This window comes from Hemicordylus capensis, chromosome 1 (assembly GCF_027244095.1).
Source record: "Hemicordylus capensis ecotype Gifberg chromosome 1, rHemCap1.1.pri, whole genome shotgun sequence".
NCBI lineage: Eukaryota > Metazoa > Chordata > Lepidosauria > Squamata > Cordylidae > Hemicordylus > Hemicordylus capensis.
Window position 1 is genome coordinate 6,844,814 of NC_069657.1, and position 17,503 is coordinate 6,862,316.

The 17,503-nt window shown below is 47.3% G+C and overlaps 1 protein-coding gene across 13 annotated transcripts in view; it reads right to left on the minus strand.

The window, feature by feature from the left end:
• The window catches only part of LOC128341091 (maestro heat-like repeat-containing protein family member 2B), a 104,078-nt gene that overhangs the window by 32,580 nt on the left and 53,995 nt on the right, over nt 1–17,503 (minus strand). For 12 of the 13 annotated variants that reach the window (XR_008314201.1, XM_053287177.1, XM_053287179.1 and 9 more), the window contains exons 25-32: nt 16,413–16,548; nt 13,648–13,743; nt 12,173–12,274; nt 9,492–9,615; nt 7,488–7,597; nt 5,691–5,843; nt 4,713–4,867; nt 1,073–1,235 (exon numbers count right to left, since the gene is read on the minus strand). Coding sequence is in view for 12 of the 13 variants with exons in the window: in XM_053287177.1 (XP_053143152.1) it covers nt 1,073–1,235; nt 4,713–4,867; nt 5,691–5,843; nt 7,488–7,597; nt 9,492–9,615; nt 12,173–12,274; nt 13,648–13,743; nt 16,413–16,548 (1,039 nt within the window). In the remaining variant the exon portion in view is untranslated. The remainder of the gene's footprint in view (nt 1–1,072; nt 1,236–4,712; nt 4,868–5,690; nt 5,844–7,487; nt 7,598–9,491; nt 9,616–12,172; nt 12,275–13,647; nt 13,744–16,412; nt 16,549–17,503) is intronic. The other variant, XM_053287180.1, reaches the window with a different exon arrangement.

The window sequence follows — 17,503 nt, forward strand, 5'->3', positions numbered from 1 at the left end:
AAGACAGGCATAATATGGTCTCTCCAGGTTACCCCAGAGACCAATCTGGCTGCCACATTTTGAACTAAATGAAGTTTCCAAACTACGTACAAAGGCAGCCCCACGTAGAGCGCATTGCAGTAGTCGAGCCTGGAGGTTACCAGCTGATGCACCACTGTTTTGAGATCGCTCTCTTCAAGGAATGAACGCAGCTGTCGAATCAGCCAAAGTTGATAGAAAGCGCTTCCAGCCATAGCCTCCACCTGAGATACTATGGTGAGGCCTGGATCCAAGAGCACTCCTAAGCTGCATACCTGTTCCTTCTGGGGGAGTGTAACCCCATCCAGCACAGGAAGATCTAACTCATCCCTTAAATTCCAATCCCCCACAATGAACACCTCCATCTTGCTTGGATTCAGCTTGAATTTGTTATCCCTCATCTAGCCCATTACTGCCTGTAGGCAGGCATTTAGGGAGTGAATGCCATTTCTTGATGATGATGATGATTGATGATAAGGAGAAATAGATTTGAGTGTCATCAGCATACTGATAACACCCTGCACCAAATCTCCTGATGACCTCACCCAGTGGTTTCATGTAAATATTAAAAAGCATTGGTGACAGAATGGAGCCCTATTAAAAGACGTTGGCCAACATCAACACTAAGCATGTGTCACACCAGGAAAAAACATCTCCATTAGAGATAACTTCCTTAGCTTCGCAGTGCGTATCCTGCAAGGGATTTTTTGGTTTATTTGCTTTGCAATTTTCACCAATCTCTTCTCCCCTTAATTCTCAGGGACATATTTTTGGGTGGTGCAGGGCACTTCTGGGAGAAGGAGAGATCAGCAAAAATCCCTTTGCATGAGAGGTGCTGTGGAGCTACAGAAACTGTAGTGGGGGAATACATTTTCCTGCTGCACAACCTCGCACTTAGCCAGGATGTCAGCCTCTCTAACTACCATCATATCGTTCAGTCAGCTGCCCCTAAAGTGGAACATGTGGGAATTACTTCCTATTTCTCAATTTATCCCAAAATTTATCCAGAAAAGAAGGAACAGCCCCTGCCTGACATTTATGTCACCTGGCTTACTTTGAGAGGTTCTTCCTCAGCGAATTCCACAGTCTCTTCACTGTCTGAGGGTGAAGCGGGCTCAGGAGCTGAGGGCTGTCGCACTGTGGCCGCTAACTTGTGGAGAACCAGGGAGGCCAGAGAAGGTTCCCTGCCTAGAGACCTCCAGAGTTCACCTGTCTCGCTGTAACAGAATAATGCAGAAGAAGTTATATCCTCCTTCAGTTTTGGACTCTCTTTGCATGCAACAGTGAACTGAAGGCAATAAACGAGAGGTCAGCCCCTAGATGGGTTGGTGGGCCAGCCTAGGTGAACACAGGCAAGGTACCACTTCTCATGGGCGTAGCGTCTATTGGACAAGCAGGGACAAATGTCCCTGGGCCCAGAGGGGCCTCCAAGCAGACCACCTGCTGTCCCTGCCATTACCCCACCGCCGCTTCTTATCTTTGTCCCCGTGCAGCGGCAGCGGGCACTGTGGCTGGGCCATGCCTCTCCGGCCAGCCAGCATGCCTCTCTCTCTTGCCGGCTGGCTGAACTGCGCATCTGCACGCTTTGACTCTGGAAACCACATTCCCGTGACGTCATGGGCATGCAGTGTCCATAGTCGGACTGCGCAGGTGCGCAATTTGGCCAGCCAGCCGGAGAGGCCCGGCCCAGCCACAGCCCCTGCCACCATCACAGGGGCAAAGATAAGAAGAGGTGGCGGGGAAGGGTGGCGGTGGCAGCAGAGCAAGGGAGGGAGGGAGATGTTTGTTGCCCCACTCCTTGTATCTGATGTCAGATGCAGGGGCCATGGCTTGGGGTACGCACATGCTTCACACATGTGATGGGGGGCTCCTACAAAGATCTGGTCTCTACGCCCCCAAGGGTTTTGCTACACCCCTGCCACTTCTCTTCCCATTCTGTCTTCACTTGCCACTGCACTAGTTTCCAGGGCATGATCTGGGGCAGGGTGACTCTTCCATGAGGCTGAATGAGGTGACCGCCTCAGGCATGGGTGTGAGGAGGGATGCAGAAAGGAGAACGCCACCCCATGGGTTAGGGTTCCCACTGGGAGCTGCTGTTCATTTGTCCTTCTTTGCCCCACTGCATTGCAAAGCTTCTTCCCCTTCTTTCCCCACAGTGCAAGCTAGGAATGCCCCTGCCTACACTGCTGAGCCTGAGAGCATGCTGCCCCCCACTGGCAGCATGGCCTGAGAAACCCGCCATCAAGGGCATGGGGGTCTCATTGTCTGTCACCTCAGGCAGGGAGGTATCTTGGTCTGTCCCTTATCTGAGGGTCCCTAATGCAGCCCCACTGCTGAAGCCAAGCAAATCTAAGTCTGGGCAGTGCCTGGATGGGAGACTGCTTGGGAACCCCCTGGATGCTCTCTTGGGTTCCATGATAGGAGAATGGAGGAGTATGCATGACATAAAGAGTGGCTGGCAGAGGACAAAGAGCCCAGATTTGCTGGCCCTGGGAGAGATCCCTGCCTGCAACCTTGGAGAAGCTGCTGCCAGTCTGTGTAGACAATACTGAGCTAGATAGACTAATGGTCTGACTCAGTATATGACAGCTTCCTATGTTCCTATTTATTTATTTATTGAACTTGTATACCGCCCAAACTTTTCATCCTATGAGAACGAGGAGAGCGTGGAAAAACTCAAGCAGTGCTGTAAATAGCCCTGTGCAGACCACAACCTACAGCTGAGAACAAGCTACACATGGAGCGGGGAATGGGATCATGGTGGCAGCTCCCACCCACCGTGCACTGATGCCAATGCACCTCGGCACATGGATTCTGGGCACAAGGAGGATCAGTGCATGGAGAGCAAGGCCTGATGCTGCACAGATAATATAGATAATACTAGCTGGGCCGGGTGCAGAGCAGCTGCGCCTCTAGCCGCCGCCTGCCGCCACCTCCCCCCGCTTTTTAAATAAAAAAGTTAAAACAATTTCATGAGATAAAAACAACTGAACAGTTTAAAATTAATTTCAGTTAAAAGCCTGAGAGAACAGGTGTGTCTTGAGGGTCTTTCCAAAAGCCATCAGAGATGGAGATGCTCTTATTTTGATAGGGAGCATATTCCAAAGCCCTGGGGCAGCCATAGAGAAGGCCCAGTCCAGAGTTGCCACCAAACAAGCTGGTGGCAACCGAAACCAGATCTCCACAGATGATCTCAATAGGTGACAGGGTTCGTGACAAAGAAGGCACTCTCTTAAGTACCCTGGACCCAAGCCATTGAGGGCTTTGAGGGCACTTTGTATTTCGCTTGGAAACATTGGCAGCCAGTGCAGGTTTTCCCAGAGACCACTCTGGCTACCACATTCTGTATCAACTCAACGGTAGTTTCTAGACTACGTACAAAGTTACCCCACGTAGAGTGCATTACAGTAGTCTGTCCTGGAGACTTCTGGCATATGCACCACTGTCTTAAGGTCATTTATGTCCAGAAATGAGCATAGCTGATATATCAACCGAAGCTGATAAAAAGCGCTCCAGGCCATTCCCTCAATCTGAGAAACCAGAGAGAGTTTGGGATCAAGGAGCACTCCCAAGCTACATAGCTGATCTTTCAGGGGGAATGTAGATCTAAACCATCTCTTGGGGCCCGACTCCACACTATCAGTATCTCCATCTTATTTGGATTCGGTTTCAATTTGTTATCCCTCGTCCAGCCCATTACCACCTCCAGGCAGGCATTTAGGGAAGTTATGCCATTTCCTGATGAGATAAAAATGGAGAAATAGATCTGGGTGTCATCAGCATATTGATAACACCCTGCACCAAACCTAATGATCTCTTCCAGCGGTTCTCTTCCAGCGGTTTCATATAGATGTTAAATAATAATAATAATGATTTTTACATTTATATCCCGCTCTTCCTCCAAGGAGCCCAGAGCAGTGTACTACATACTTGAGTTTCTCTTTCACAACAACCCTGTGAACTAGGTTAGGCTGAGAGAGAAGTGACTGGCCCAGAGTCACCCAGCTAGTTTCATGGCTGAATGGGGATTTGAACTCGGGTCTCCTCGGTCCTAGTCCAGCACTCTAACCACTACACCATGCTGGCTCTCGGAGCATTGGAGACAGTATGGAGCCTTGTGGAACTCCATACTTTAGCTTGCAGAGCAGGAGTTTCCAAGTGATACCATCTGGAATCTACCAGAGAGGTAGGACTTCCAGCGGCATCTGGTGGGCCACTGTGAGAAACAGGATGCTAGACTAGATGGGCCTTGGGTCTGATCCAGCAGGGCTGTTCTTAGGAATGGAACCACTGTAAAACAGTGCCACCCAATCCCACCTCCCTCAGGTGACGCAGAAGGATACCATGGTCGATAGTATTGAAAGCTGCCGAGAGATCCAAAAGGATCAGCAGAGACACATTCCTTCTGTCGATAGCCAATTGGAGATCATCCATCACACTGACCAAGGCAGTCTCAAGCAACCCCATAGCCCACTCAAAAGCTGGTTTGAAGTGGATGTAGATAATCTTGTATCATCCAAAACTGCCTGGAGCTGAGAGACCACCATCCACTCAATCACCTTGCCCAACCATGAAAGATTGGAAACCAGTCTGTAATTAGCTAACTCCAAGGGATTTGATGCAGGTTTCTTCACGAGTGATCTAATAATAGCCTCCTAAGTGATGTACATCCTTAACTTAACTCTGGCACACACCTGTCCATTGGAAGGCGCCGGCACAGGAGGCTGCTGAAGACATCGTCCAAGTGATAATGTGCGACAATGCACACTGCATCCACCAGGACCTGGCGCAAATCATCCTGCTTGATGATAGGCAAGTGGCTGTAGAATATATCTAGGATCTTGGGTATCTGGAAGGAGCAATACATGTACATGTTGCTATGAGCTGAGCACTCCTGTTGATTTTCAGAAATTACATTTCAAACAACGAACAACCTACTAACAATTTAACTATTTGCTGTTTTCCCTGATGGTGCACAGTTGACTTCAGATTTAAGAGAAAATGTCATTTTGGGCTAAACTAAGTTGAATGGCAGATGGCAACAGTATCTAAGGCTCAACGTCTAAAAACGTTGGCTGACATCCAGACAAACACTACACGGGCATGACAGGAAAGGGGAAATATTTGCCAATCTCCCCTTCCCTCCGAAGCTCAGTATGCTTCCTGAAAGTGTCCCTGAGGGTTCATGTCTATCAGGGACATATTTCAGGGAGGGGTCCATGGGCGTCAGAAAAAGGGGAGATGAGCGAAAATCACCCCTCTTCCATAATGCCAGCACAGCATTAGTGTGGATGTCAGCCATTGTAAACCACACTGGGTCTTAGGGATGATTTTGCTTAGAAGCAAGCGCGTGTGCGCGCGCACACACACACACACACACACACACACACACACACACACAACCAGTTCTAAGCAGTCTTTCTAAGGAATAAGTCCCATTAAGTTAAATGAGACTTTCTGATTCCTCATGTTTGGGGTTGCATAGAAATAGAATGTTTGCACATTCCTGCCTGGCACAGAGAGCAGATCTCTGCACATGCCCAAAAAGAGCCAGAGGTGTGTGTGTGTGTGTGTGGAATCTTTAGGAGAACAGGAGGACTCAGGGTACTGAGGAGAAGTCAGGAGCAAGGGCAGGGCTGTATCCTCAATCCCACTGCTCTGCAAACGGTCACCTGGGCTTTCATGGCTGCACCACAGTCTTGTAGGAGTATGAGCAGCCAGCGTCCAGCCGCGATGGCACACATCTCATTGCCGGACACCAGGTCTTCAAGAATGGCCTCAATGAAGTCCAGGGCTTGTTCTGCTGGGAAGTAGGCACTGACCACCTGGAAAGACACCAGGAACCAGGGACACCGATGAGAAGGCCTGTTGCCCAGCTGCAGATCACTGCCATGAGGTCCTCTAGGCAGGCAGTGGTCTGTAGGAAGAGTCATAGCAGGAGCTTTCCCCTGATCTGACCGCGGATATTGTTCTCTGCTTTCTCCTGGATTAGCCTGGAGTGGATGGTTCTGAGATGGGATTCATCTTTGCTCTGCAGCCTTCATTGAGACACCCTAGGAGGGCAAATGTGGCTGGCAAGAACTAGCTGCTGGGAAGGTTTCCAGTGCTTCACACACTGCTGCTGATGCTGCTACTACTGCTGTACAGGCAAAGTATGAAATAAAAATGTAGAAAGGTGCCCCCTTTTGCAACCACTGCTGCCAGTAAGGAGGCGAGCTGGTCTTGTGATAGCAAGCATGACTTGTCCCTTTGCTAAGCAGGGTCCACCCTGGTTTGCATTTGAATGGGAGACTACAGGTGTGAGCACTGTAAGATATTCCCCTTAGGGGATGGGGCTGCTTTGGGAAGAGCACCTGCCTGCTTGCAGGGAAAAGGTCCCAAGTTCCCTCCCTGACATCTCATGATAGGGCTGAGAGAGACCCTTGCCTGTAACCTTGGAGAAGCCACTGCCCAACGGCAGAGCCACCATTGAGCAAATGGGTTCAAGGAACCCGGGCTGCTGCCCCTCAAGGGCCACATTTCACGTGCCAGGCACATATGCCCGCATCTGACATCCGACGCGAGGGGTGTGATTTAGCTCCCCAACAGGGCAGTGTGGCCCCATTTGGGAGTTAGATCGGCCAGCGCTGCGTTCACAGTGTGGCCAGAGCAGCTCTCCCTGCCTTTTAAAGGCAGGGAGAATCGCTCCAGCTGCACGGCAAACACAGCGCTGGCCAATTTAGCCGTGCGGTCCTGTTCGTGAGCTCAACCATGCCTCCGCATCTGACATCAGACATGGGGGGCGTGGCTAAATGCTTTCTGCATCTGATGTCAGAAGCAGGGGGTGGGACTAGGGGGGCCGCAGCGGCAGCAGAACCCGGGCTGCCACTGGCCTCTCTCTGCACCTGCCAGTGCCAGTCTGTGTAGACAATACTGAGCTTAATGGGCAGACTCGGTAGAAGGCAGCTTCCTATGTTCCTATGTAAGCCCCTCTGAAACCTTTCAAAAATGTGGGTGAGAAGCCCTTCTCCCCAAATCCCCATCGTTCCTCCCAACTGAACAAATTTTGCTGAATTTCTGCAAAATTGTTCATACAAGCCTCTCTCATTGTCACTCCACAGAGTGGGTGGCAGTAGCAGGGTCCTGGCTTGGGAAGCCAACCAAAGTGTTCTTTGCACGTGTGTGGTCCTTGGTGTGTGTAAGGACACCCACCAAATGACACACACACAGAGCCACGAGCTCTGGAGCCTGCTTGCATGTATAGAGTCCTCTGCCTGAGAAAACAAAGGGCTGCATTCTGTCCAGTCCCTGTGTCTACAGAATAAGGTCCTCACCCTTCACACAGAGCGTTCGTTTCCATACATACACCATCTAAGAAATGAGGACATAAAACAGGAGTTGCCGTTTGACCATTTAGAAAGCAGATAATTGGCCAACACTGGCACAGGCAACCCAAGTTATGGGGACCTTTCTCAAGCAGAGACAGTTACCTTGGCCATCCTGGAGGATGCCCTGAACAGATCTCTGGGAACTTCTTCCTGTAAATCTTTGCAAGCAGACAACATTTCTTCTTCTTCCCATGCTGAGACTCTTGACTGTGCTGGAATGGTGAATAAGGAAGAGAAGAATGACTCTTTCCAGAACAGAGAGTAGAGCTGGTCTTGTGGTAGCAAGCATGACTTGCCCCCTTAGCTAAGCAGGGTCCACCCTGGTTACATATGAAAGGGAGACTAGAAGGGTGAGCACTGCAAGATATTCAGGGAGGGAGACACTCTGGATAGAGCAGAAGGTTCCAAGTTCCCTCCCTGGCAGCATCTCCAAGATAGGGCTGAGAGAGATTCCTGCCTGCAACCTTGGAGAAGTCACTGCCAGTCTGTGTAGACAATACTGAGCTAGATAGACCAAGGGTCTGACTCAGTATATGGCAGCTTCCGATGTCCCTATGAACCTGTATCTCTGCCTAGCTCACAACTTGAATGTTCTGAGCACATTGATACCATATCATCGTTGCTAGATGGATATCGCTAAAAAGGAAACATCTTACTCTTGTTATGGCTTCCAGCTGACCACTCTTCTTAAAGTGAATATAGGGAGGATCTGGAATTTCCCCCCTTGAACCCACTTTGTGGCTCTCCGAACAAACCACTCTTCTTTCACGCTGCGTGGGGATCCACTGAGGAAGGCCCAGCCAGCTCTCAATTACATGGAAGACAATCTGGATGGGACACCATCAAAAGGGAGACCTGACAGGCATTGGCCCCATTGCCATGGCGACTGAGATCCTGCCTTCCTCATGGCGAGCCCCAGATGTCCTGCAAGAGGAAGGAAACCTCCTGCACTCCCTCCCCTGTCTCCCCATAAAGACAGGGAAGGGAGCCAATCAGAGGAGAGAGAGAGGAGGAGAGGCCTCCTCCAGGAGGAGGAGCCTGCGGTGGGGTGTGGGGTGGGGGGGACCAGGGTGTTTGTTAACTCCCAGTTCTGAGGCATTGGGCAGTGGAGAGAGACAGACCCACAACAAGCGAAGGAGTTGATAGTCACCCCTTTCCACATGGGCCCCTCATGATGGGAGAGGAGACCCATATTGAGTTAACAGTATAATAAGGATAAATAAAATACAAAAAAAAAATTGTATAATAAATAGTCAATATAATAGTCAATATAATAGTCAATATATTATATTGACTATAATATATAGTCAATATTACCATGTACACTGCGCTGGGCTCCTTGGAGGGAAGAGGGGGATATAAATGTGTGTGTGTGTGTGTGTGTGTGTGTGTGTGTAAATAGAATTGTCCAGAATGGACTTCTCTGTGTGTTTGAATGGGATACCAATCAGAGACTGGAGAAGGTGACATCCTAGTCTACCCTAGCTAGTGGGAGAGGGCTGATGGGGGTGTGTGTGTGTGTGTGTGTGTGTGTGTGAGAGAGAGAGAGAGAGAGAGAGAGAGAGAGAGAGAGAGAGAAAATAGCAGGGTCAGGGGGTTTTCTTGTGATTTTGGAAGACACATTGGTGGAGAGAGAGCTGGCTGAAGGCTCCTTTAGGGCGAGGATCTCTTTTTCTGGGCTTCTGATGTAGGGTAGTGGATTTGATGCCTCGTAGGAGTACCTGAAGATTCCCTCAATGTCCTAGGCGAGGGGTTCCCTGCCCTGGGTCCTCCCCAGATGTTGCTGGGCCCCATCACCCCCAGCCACCCTGGCCTTAGCTTGGGGAAGATGGGAGTTGTTGTCTAACAACATCTTGGGACCCAAAGTTGGGAACCTTTGCTTTAGTTGTATACTTGTGAGCAAAACACAGATTACAAGGGAAAAAACCCTCCCATCACCCAGAGGAAACCAAACCCAGATGAGTGCTGCCTTGGGACTTGGTGCTGCTCAGGCAAGTGGGGAGCCTGCAACTATCTAACCACCCCTTGCTTGGTTTTGAATCATCTGCCCTTGCAAGGGCGGGCCGTGCTTGGGGACCCACACTGTCCCGCTCCTAACTTTCTCACCTTGAACGTGCATAAGGCAGATGATGCACTGAGCTGCCCAAAGCCGGCATCTGGTGGAATCATCACAAGTGTACGGGGCTAGGAATGCAACCAGAGACCCAAACTGCGGATAACTTTCTCCGACCTACATAAAAGAAGGATGAGAATCCCTGAGGTATATTTTAAGGGCTGCTTCTCCCATATGTATCTGCACCCAAAACTCAAAGATTATCTATCTATCTATCTACCTTTCTAAACTGCCTGATATGTGCAGCCCTACGCAGTGCACATGAGTTAAAATACAACAAATATAAAAACTGGATAAAATGATTAAAACAATTGTGATAGAAAACCAATTAAAATTAATTAAAAGCCTGAGAAAACAGTCTTAAGGGTCTTTTTAAAAACAGCCAGAGATGGAGAAACTCTGTTTTTAACAGGGAGTGCATTCCAGAGCCCTGGGGCAGCCACAGATAAGACCCCGTCCCAAGTAGCCACCAAACAAGCCGGTGGTAGCTGTAACCAGACCTGCCCAGATGATCTTAATAGGCAGGAGGGTTCATGACAAATACCTTGGACCCTAGCCATTAAGGGCTTTACAGGCTTTAAGTACTTAAAGAACATTATTTATTATTATTATTTATTTAAACAGACAGGTGTTATTGACTGGTTTGTTTTATCCAGACATCGAGTCCTTCCCAAGGACCTGGGATGGCTGAATTTTATTGTTAATTGTTATAGATATCATCACAGAATATAGGCTGTTCCCAGTAAAGCAGCTTTTTGTAATTGGCTGATGGTGATTTCTGTGGCCCCTATGGTGTTGAGGTGCTCTTCAAGGTCTTTTGGAACTGCACCCAGGGCGCCAATTACCACTGGGATTATTTTGGTCTTTTTCTGCCACAGCCTTTCAATTTCAATTTGTAGATCTTTGTATTTGGTGATTTTTTCTATTTCTTTTTCTTCTATTCTGCTATCCCCTGGTATTGCTATGTCGATTATTTTCACTTGTTTTTCTTTCTTCTTGACTACAGTTATATCTGGTGTGTTGTTGTTGTTGTTGTTATTAATTTTATATCCTGCTGTTCCTCCAAGGAGCCCAGAGTGGTGTACTACATACTTAAGTTTTTCTTCACAACAACCCTGTGAAGTAGGTTAGGCTGAGAGAGAAGTGACCAGCCCAGAATTACCCAGAACAGCCCTGGTGGATCAGGCCCAAGGCCTATCTAAACCAGCATCCTGTTTCACACACTGGCCCGACAGATGCTGCTGGCAAGTCCACAGGCAAGAGCTGAAGGCGTGCCCTCTCTCTTACTGCTATTCCCCCGCAACTGGAATTGAGAGGCCTCTTGCCTCTAAGACTGGAAGTGGCCTATAGCCCGCAGACTAGTAGCTAGACATGACCGCCATGAAATTATTTGTATTTTTCACTTTGTATTTTGCTTGGAAACATATTGGCAGCCAGTGCAGTTCTTTTAAGATCAGTGTTATATGGTCTCTTTGGGTTATTCTGGAGACCAGTCTGGCAGCTTCATTCTGTACCAACTGTAATTTCCAAACAACATACAAAGGCAGCCCCACACAGAGTGCATTGCAGTAGTCCAGCCTGGAGGTCACCAGCATATGTACCACTGTTTAAGGTCATTTCCCTCCAGAAATGGGCATCGCTGGCATATCAGCCGAAGCTGATAAAAAGCGCTTCTGGACGTTGCCTCAACATGAGAGACCAGAGAGAGAGTTTTGGATCCAGAAGCACTCCCAAGCTATGTACATGTTCTTTCTGGGGGAGTGTAACCCCATCCAGAACAGGCTGCTCTAAACCATCTCTTGATTTGTTTACCACTGTGACGAGCGGCGTGGCAAGGGAAAGAGGCTGGGGAAAGGAAGCCTGGCCTCCTGGAATCCCACAATGCACTGCTCTTCCAATAGGTAGAGCTACTGGCAACCTGGTCATCCACACAACCAGGTATTGGGATAGAAGAGCATGCACATGCCGTCCTACCTCACTTTTAGCCCGGGTACAAAATCTGGGATCGGGAATGATTCCATTGCTTCTCACGAGTTGCTCTATTTGGGCTAGCACAGCCCTACCTGGGTAGAGCTGGTCATAAGAACGCACTCAGAATCTATTAATTCTAAGGGGCACTTGGTTTACCTTTTCAAAACTGGATCAGAAATAGCTTGCATAACATTTAAAAGTCATGCTGAATTGCTGTGCATTGTACAAAATCTGATGTTCCAAATCGTGGAGTTCAGCCATCCACTTTAGAACATTAAGTTCATCTTCCAAACGGAAGCCAGTCAGATTAAAAGAACTGTGCATCCAATCAGGGTCGGTGATAGAATCACTGACACCAGGGAGTAGCGGATGTACTTCCCTCAAACAGTCCTTCATCATGGCCATGAAACCTCAATCACAGAAATGAAAGGAGAAAACACTTCTTTGCTTTTATATACAGAGAAAGGAGAGAACACCTCGTTGCTTTTATGGGTAGGCCCAGAAGCCTGTGTTTTCCTGAAACTCTGGTCAAGCTGAATGGTCAAGTTGGCCATCAAAACGGCCCATTCCAGGGTCAGTCACATGGTAGGAAAAGGCAACAGTTTTGAAAGACATTGGGCCAAGAAGCCATGCTCTGGGCCCCTTCAAGTTCTCCTCTTGCCGTTTAATCAAAGAGATCAGCAAGAAGGAGAAGCAAACTCACAGGGATGCAAACGTTCTCCTGAAATGCAGTCAGGGCTTGGAAGCTGGCCTGCAGAGCCCTCTCTCGGCTGCACTCTGTTTCGGTAAACCAGGGGTCGGTGAGCTGTTGATGGAGGAGGACAGATGAGCCCAGCTGATATCAGAAATCTCTCAGAAGAACAATTTAAAAAGAATTATGCAGGTTTTGAAAGCAAATACCAACATTTTAAAAAAAGCAATATGCACATGGTTATGTGAATCTCCTATAAGATTGCCCACAAGTAGGGGTGGAATTGGAATTCGAAGTGAATTCCAATTCACTTAATGAATTGAAATTTCATTAAGTAAATGAAATTTGAAGAGTATTTCAGGGTTCCTCCCAAGGAGAAAATTTTTCAGAATTTTCTTAGATTTCCACAGCTCTAAAAACACTGTGAGGTCAACAGGGCTGGCCCTGCCATGAATATGGATGTGCACGGAACCATGGAAGCGTGGTCCAGCACTGGGGGGGATGTCACTTTAAGGGCGGGGGGGTAGTACTTACCCCTCCCACCGCTCTTCCCCCTCTGGTGCTCATCTTTAAGCAAACGTTTTTGGGGCAGCAGGGTTCCTCCCTGCCGCCCCTACCCCCATCGTTGGCTGAAAACTCAGGTGCAAGTAGACACTAGTCTACTTACTCAGTAAGTAAGACTTACTCAGAGAATATTCGCACACAACGCAGGACACACAGTTCCACTTCCCACCACCCATCACCCACCACCCACTCCTGCTTCCCTGTCCACATTCGGACAAAACAGAGAGCAACCTCTCTGCAGTCAGGGAGATTTAACTATTTTAACCCTCTTGGCTTTTAACCAGCTGACTAGATATATAGACATCGGCTTAACTGCAATACCACAACATACTTTAGGAGGAGAGGTGGTCTTGTGGTAGCAGGCATGACTACTCCCCTTTGCTAAGCTGGGTCTTCCCTGGTTGCATTTGAATGGGAGGCTACTCATGTGAGCACTGCAAGATATTTCCCCTTAAGGGATAGGGCTGCTCTGGGAAGAGCATCTGCACACTTGCATGCAGAAAGCTCCAAGTTTCCTCCTTGACATCTCCAAGAGAGGGCTGAGAGAGACTCCTGCCTGCAACCTTGGAGAAGCCATGGCCAGTCTGGGTAGACAATACTGAGCTAGATGGACCAAGGGTCTGACTTGGTATAAGGCCGCTTCCGATGTTCCTACAGGTACTCTCGTGTACATATCTGGAGTGGAAGGGAATGCATCTATTTTGTTCTCTTAACCATGACATCACTGAGTATGGGTATCACATCACACCACACCGCTGAGTTATATGGCACTCATCTAGCCCCTCCTACAAAGTGTGATGTTTCCCACTGAAAATCCCAACTGGAATGTCTGAAGCGCAAAGGTGGCTGTCTGTTCCACATGACTTCATAACTTCATGACTTTGAAGGAGCAGATTTCTGTGCTGGATGCACATGATTCTCACCTGGAATAGTTCATCTATCAGTTCAGTGGTTGGATGTACCTCAATGATGCTCCTTGTGAGTTGCCCGAGGGCATCCATGGAACAAACATACAGGGACTGAAAGCACAATCCAAGAAGTTTGCTGTGAGACCTACATGGACTCTCCTGTTGAGTGAGCCGATATTGATCACAAAAATATTTGGCATGCATATAGCAGATTTCAAGCGCTTCAAGCACTTCACATAGGTTGTCTCAATGGCAGCTCTGTAAAGTTGGTCAGTCTTATCACTGCTGTATTGCAGCCAGGGGCCTTATTCACACCAACCTTGAATCTAGGTTCACTGTGTGTTACCAGCATTGAAATGGTTGTGTGAACCCACCCAGGCCAAGGTGGGAATCTCAGGCCATAAACCTCCTTGGCATGGGTTCACACAACCACTTCAATGCTGGTAACCCACACTGAACCTAGATTCACACAACTGTGTGAAGAAGACTAGGGTAGTGAGGCCTAAGTAGCAGGCTTAAGGGCAAACTACACGTTGCATGTAAATGGACCTGGCAGATTTTTGTTTTGTTATGAAAATTAGCTTGGAGAGGCTGCAGCTCTCAGCAAAGGAGTCGTGAAGAGGGGGCTGCTTAACTCTAGTTTCACAGTGTCATCAGCCATGTACAGTACACAAGAGAGATGGAGGCAGCTTTGCCATCTTCTCCCAATATTGTATACCACTTTCCAACAAAGGTTCTCAAAGTGGTTTACGCAAAAAAGTAAATAATACATAAATATATGGTTCTTTGTCCCGGGAGGGCTCACAATCTAAAAAGAAACAGAAGCTAGACATCAGCAATCAATAATAAATAAATAAATAATAGTAATAATAATAGTAATAATAATAAATTGTGTTAGCCACCCCATAACAAATTGTTCTCTGGGCGGCTCACAACAGAGGATTAAAACATACAATAAAAACACATAACACATTAAATCGTAACAGACAAAAAAAGATGAAAAGAAAATAGAATACAAAGCACTAATTAATAGTTCTTAATAGTTTTAGCCTTTTAAATTTTGAATTGTTGTAATATTTAAGCTTTTTATTTGTTGTTTTTATTGTGTTGTAAACCACTCAGAGACTTGTGTTTTGGGCGGTATACAAATGTGTTAAACAAACAAACAAACAAAGAGGGATGCTGTGCTGGGGTTGATCAGGGCCAGTTGCTCTCCCCCTGCTAAATGTAAGAGAATCACCACTTTGAGAGATGCCTCTTTGCCATGGTTAGAAATACTTTGTCATGGTTAGAAATACGGGAAAGATCAGCCTCCAAGGTTGCAATCTAGGAAGGAGAAACTTATGATGTAGGAGATTGCCTAACAGATGCCTGATTTCCTTTTTTAAGTAATAGAGATGGAGCCATGGGTGTTTGCAAATTTCAATGAAATAGAGGCGGGAGGGGGAGGAGAGGTGCTTACCCATTTCTCTGTGGGCCATTTTTTTCCTGCTCAAACTCACCCTCCTCAAGCTGCTTTCCCCCCTTTTGAATGAAAAAAAATACAGAAGATCCCAGCATCTTTCCCTCTGTGTGGGAAAAGATAGAATGGGGAAAGTGATTATGGCCGGAAAATCAGCTCCCAGGGAAAGGGCTTAGCCTCTCTGATCAAAACAGACGGTGGCTGGCAAAACCAGAATCCACACCAATCGTGACTCACCCTAAAGAGCTGGTGGGTGCCAAAGGAGGAACAAATGCCTCTGCTTCCTGGCAGCAGCATGGGTAGCTCATCTCTCACCTGCCCCACCTGAAAGCTGCGTTACCTGCAGGCTGGCCATTCATCAGGAAAAGCTGTGTGGTAATCATATAGCTCTACCTGATGAATGTCCAGTCTGTAGGCAGTCTCTCTTAGGCAGGGCAGGGGAGAGAGGAGCAACCTTTAGTTGCCTCCTTTAGTGCCCCCCCCACCCCGGATTGTTCAGATGAGTCACTGCTAAGCCACATTCATCCATTAAGATCACCAGTTGACTTGGGCATTATTTCATTTCAATTTTTAATGAAGTTATTTCATTATTATCATTATTCAGAACATTTACATAATGCATCTAGTTCTCAAAGCAGTTTACATAGCAAAAGAAAAGAGAAGGCAGTCTCCAAATGGTTCACAATATAAACAGATGAGATATTTTTAATGGGTCTCACATGTTGTGTCTAGTTTGGTCCTGAGACATGTGAGATAGCAATCTCTCTTGCTGTGTGAAAAGTGGAGGAAAGATCCACCCACCCCATCTTTTTCAATCCCAGCAGCCTTTGCCTCTGCCCACATCCTGTCTGGATAACTTACATTATGCAATGGAGCCTCTGGCCAGTATCTGTACCATCATCCCCATGTTCTGCACAGTGCACAATGCCAGAAAAAATGTTTTACTTGCAGGAATGTGAGGTTACGGAATAGGTGGGGAAATGACAGGTTTTGCCCTTAGCCATGCTCCGTCTGAGGCAGCAGTGAGACATTCCAGAGATCAGAAGCCCATGAGAAATATTGGATTCGTCAGACTGAGACGGAGGCAAAAGGTCAGGCGTGAAAAGATGAATTACCAACAACAACGTGGGAGCTAAAAATAGGAGCCTGCCTATGAGAACCCACGGAGATTGCCAAGGTTAGAATTCAGGAAGACACCTCCCAGATCAGTCCGAGGGCCCAAAATCTTGTTCGGAGCAAAATTTGTCTCAAGAGCCACTAGGAAGCCCACGAGCAGCTGAGAAAAGATGACCCAAAAGGAAACTCTCGTCATACATACCTCTACATTTAGGGAATTCGGTTCTTTTTCTCCATTTTGTTTCAGCTGCTCCAAGGGAGGAAGGGGGAACAGACTTTTGATGCATTGGTCAAGGAGATCTCGAATTTCCTCCATGGTCAGATACGGCTTCAGTTTGCTGACGGAAGAAAAGTAGATGGAGAGGGCACATGTGAGAGACCCACTGACATCCCAACGAGAAAGCTAAGCTGGTTCTCAGTTTGGTGATGTGAACAGTTTGCTTAAGAGCTGAGGTTACAAATGGTGGTGTCAGGCATCTGGTTGGTTGTCACCATCATTGCTCACTGGCCTCTAACTTCAGCTAGGAATCCTAACTCCTCTTTACATCAAATATCCTTGGGAAGGCTCTGTGACTTCTCGGGAAGGAGGCAGAGAAGAATCCAAGCTCAACAATCACAGGGCTGGTGGATTCCACCTGGAGTTTGTCCCAAGTATTTCCCTTGCTTTCAAAACAGAAGCCTTATTCATATGTTATATTCCATGTACATACAATCTAGCCTTTTTCAGACTTTATCCAAAGTAAGGACACTGTATATGAGCACAGTGGGCCCTAGGGCACACCCCTGTGCTGATGCATTCAGATGCCTCAGCCCCATGCTGTCCATTGTTACAGCATTTGTTTGAAAAGATTCTATTTTATTGATTGATTGATTGATTTGATTTCTAAACCACCCTTCCAAAAATGGCTCAGGGTGGTTTACACAGATAAATAAATAAGATGGATACTTTCCCCATTATAAAATTTACTGCTTGCTCTAATTTAAAGGAAAATATTTTGAAAATGATGTACAGTTGGCATCTTACACCCAAAAAGTTGGCCGTAATCTACAAGAATATGTCAAATAAATGTTGGAAATGTAAGAAAGAAGAGGGTTCCTATATACAGTTATGGTGGGCATGCAATAAATCGAGAGGTTATTGGGACTTAATATATAACGAGCTTAAAAAAGTATTCAAAATGACTTTTCCCAAGAGTCCAGAATCAATACTATTAGGTATTGATAACAATGCTCTCCCGAAGAAATATTGGACCCTCTTCATGTACTTAACAGCGGCAGCAAGACTGACATTTG